Genomic DNA, 3,063 nt, shown 5'->3' on the forward strand with positions numbered 1-3,063 from the left:
TGGGTTATGGCCTGGGTGTGCTGAGCAGGAACCTGGGTAAGGTAATCCCGCATGAGTCACCATCTGCTGATTTTCCGAGATTCTCTTGCCTTTTTTGGGAAATGTCCGCACCCAACTCCATCCCCTTTCCGAGGGGCCCAGAGGAGGGTCTTGTGCCCACCCTGTGTTGCTGCCAGTTTCGAGGAACTTCTAAACCCAACTCCGACCGCTCTCCGGATGGCTACGAGGAGGGTCCTGCCCTCGCCCCGTGTTCCTTCCAACTCCGGGGCAGAGATGGGGGGTGGGTGGCGCCGGGCGGCGCCGTCATCTTCGGGGACCCAGGGGGCCAAGTACCCGGCTTGGATGCGGGGCTGGGAGCGAAAGAGGGGCCGCCGGACTGCGCGGAGGTCACTCACCGGTTCCTGAGGGTGGCCAGGACAGCACCAGTAGCGTCAGTAGCAGCGGAGGCCATGCGACGGCCATGGTTCGGGCCATGCCAGTTGCTCTGGGCAGCTGGGCCTCCGGCGGGCGCCTCCTTCTCGCTTCCCGGCGCCCGCTTGCTCTGCCGCGGCCGCTGCGAGTCCAGCTCCCGGAGCTCGGGTCCTGGAATCCCCAGGGGGCCGCTCCGTCAGTGCCTGGGGTGGGAAGGGGAATACCCACTTCTTCAAATTCGAGACCAGTGAGCGGAGGGGACTTGGCGGCGAGTCCCCTCAGGCGCGGGGGCGTCACCCAGGCTGCGGCCCCCTCCACGCCCCGGCGCGCCTGCGCCTGCGCAGGTCTCTGCCGGCGCTCAGTCAGGCTACAGACGCGCGCTCGCTCCCTCAGTGCGCACTAAAAGAGGCGACTTCCCGTGTGAGGACGCCCACATCCCAGGTGAGGAAACGGAGGCACGCGCAGAGATTCAGCAACTTACTAACGACTCGCGGTTGCCGAGTGGCAGAGCTGAGGTTTCAACTCGTGATGGGACAGATCCTGAGCCCGCCAGGCTGTCCTTCCACCCAGCCTAAACCCATGGGCTTTGGAGTCAGACAAGACCTGGGCTTATGTTGAGCAAGTGGTTTCTCCTCGAGGGCCCTCAGATTCTTTATCTGAAAAATGGGCATGGTAGGGCGCGGTGGCTCAGCAATTTGGGAGGCTGAGGCGGAAGGACTGTGTGAGCCCAGGAGTTAGAGGTTACGGTGAGCCACCATCCCGCCACTGCACTACAGCTTGGGTGACAGAGCCAGACCTGTCTCAAAAAAAAAAAAAGGTTGGGGGCTGGGGCTAGGGCGCAGTGGCTGACCCCTTTAATCCCAGCACTTTGGGAGGCCGAGGCAGGAGGATCAGCTGAGGTCAGGAGTTCAAGGCCAGCCTGGCCAACATGACACAAACCCATCTTTACTAAAAATACAAAAATTAGCTGGCATGGTGGCACATGCCTGTAATCCCAGCTACTAGGAAGGCTGAGACAGGAAAATCACTTGAACCTGGGAGGTGGAGGTTGCAGTGAGCCGAGATAGGGCCTCTTCACTCCAGCCTGGGCGACAGAGTGAGACTCCGTCTCAAAAAAAAAAAAAAAAAAAAAGAAAAAAGGGCATACTAACAGTACTTACCTCACAGGGTAGTCTTTAAAACTTAAACAAGAAACTGCTTAGCTCAATTTCAGAGATATAGTTTATACTAAATAAAAAGCAGATATTGCAACAATAGCAGCAGTGGCAGTGAAATTATTGTTGCTTTACAGTTGCCATCAAATAATAATGTTCATGAGAATGGTAATTCATTCATTCTTCACTCAATGTATATTTATTGAGCCAGTCAGTATCCCAGGCGCTGGGGATACAGCAGAAAACAAGACAGACAAAAATCTCTGCCTTTAATGAAGACCGTGTTCTAGTGGAGGGAAACACACCATAAACAGATTAATACCAGAACTCCAGCAGCTCTGGGGGAGATAAGGGTTATAGACCAACCTGCAGTAGGGAGAGGGGAGGAGGGAGGGAGGAAGGGATGGGGAGAGAGAGAGGGAGGGAGGAAGGGAGGGAGAGAGAGAGAGAAATAGAGAGACACACTCAGAGGTAAGGGCTGGGAGACAGAGACAGAGAGAGATTGAAAGAGATAGAGACATAGCATAGACAGAGCGAGATGAGATTCAAATGAGAGGTCACAGAGAGACTCAGAAAGTCAAACCCTAAGAGAGAGAACCCGAGAGACTTCCTGGTCCCCAGAGGTGTCTGTCCTGGCCAGGGTCTCCATGAGGCTGACTAACAGCTCTGGTCCCTGTTCTCTGACATCCTTATATCCTTTTTATTTTTATTTTTTTTTTAGACAGGGTCTCACTATTTCACTGAGGCTGGAGTGCAGTGGCGCCATCATTGCTCATTGCAGCCTCTACCTCCTGGGCTCAATTCCCTCAGCCTCCTGGCTAGTTGGGACCATGGGCATATGCGATCACGCCCAGCTAGTTTTTAAATTTGTTGTAGAGACAGGGTCTCGCTATGTTGCTCAGGCTTGTCTTGAATTCCTGGCCTCAAGCGATCCTCCTCCCTTGGCCTCCCAAAGTGCTGGGATTACAGGCATGAGCCACTGTGCCCAGCCCCACATTCCTGTATCTTTCTGTAAAATCCCTCCTTTGGCTTTTGGCTGGCTTGAAGCTTTCTGTCCCCGGGTGCCCTCTCTAACTTGGATCTGATGCTTGTGTATGACACATCTGATGCTTGGGGTCTCTCACCCTGGATCTATGTAGGTGAATTTCTAAATGGAAACATGGAGGCTGGTCTCTTGGAAATCTCTGAATTTTCTGTCACTCTTGTTCTGCTGAGTTATTTCCAAATTGGGAATCTGTGGCCATTGTTATGTTCCTTCTCTGGACAATGCCATCACCATCTGGGGTTCCCCTACCTCTCTGGGCTCCCCAGTTCCTGTCTCCAGGGCCTCCTCTCAGGGCCCTGGAGGGTCAGAGGCTGCTCTGAAGAAGCAGGCTTAGAAGAAAAAGCAAGTTTGGTTCGGGGCATATCTGCTTGCTTCTGTGTTTCTCTGTCAAGAGTCTAAATTCCTTGAGTGTTTGGACCAGACATTTTCTTCACTCAAGTGCTGAAATATCAT

The 3,063-nt window shown here is 53.8% G+C and overlaps 1 protein-coding gene across 1 annotated transcript in view; it reads right to left on the minus strand.

Annotated features, from left to right (window-relative positions):
* Positions 1–774, minus strand: part of PVR (poliovirus receptor) — a 20,168-nt gene extending 19,394 nt beyond the window's left edge. The window contains exon 1 of the mRNA XM_011963165.1: positions 396–774. Coding sequence (XP_011818555.1) covers positions 396–474 — 79 coding nt within the window. The 5' untranslated portion in view covers positions 475–774. The remainder of the gene's footprint in view (positions 1–395) is intronic.
* Between the last annotated feature and the right edge of the window lie 2,289 nt (positions 775–3,063).

This window comes from Colobus angolensis, unplaced genomic scaffold, assembly GCF_000951035.1.
Source record: "Colobus angolensis palliatus isolate OR3802 unplaced genomic scaffold, Cang.pa_1.0 Scaffold60, whole genome shotgun sequence".
In the NCBI taxonomy this organism is placed as follows: domain Eukaryota; kingdom Metazoa; phylum Chordata; class Mammalia; order Primates; family Cercopithecidae; genus Colobus; species Colobus angolensis.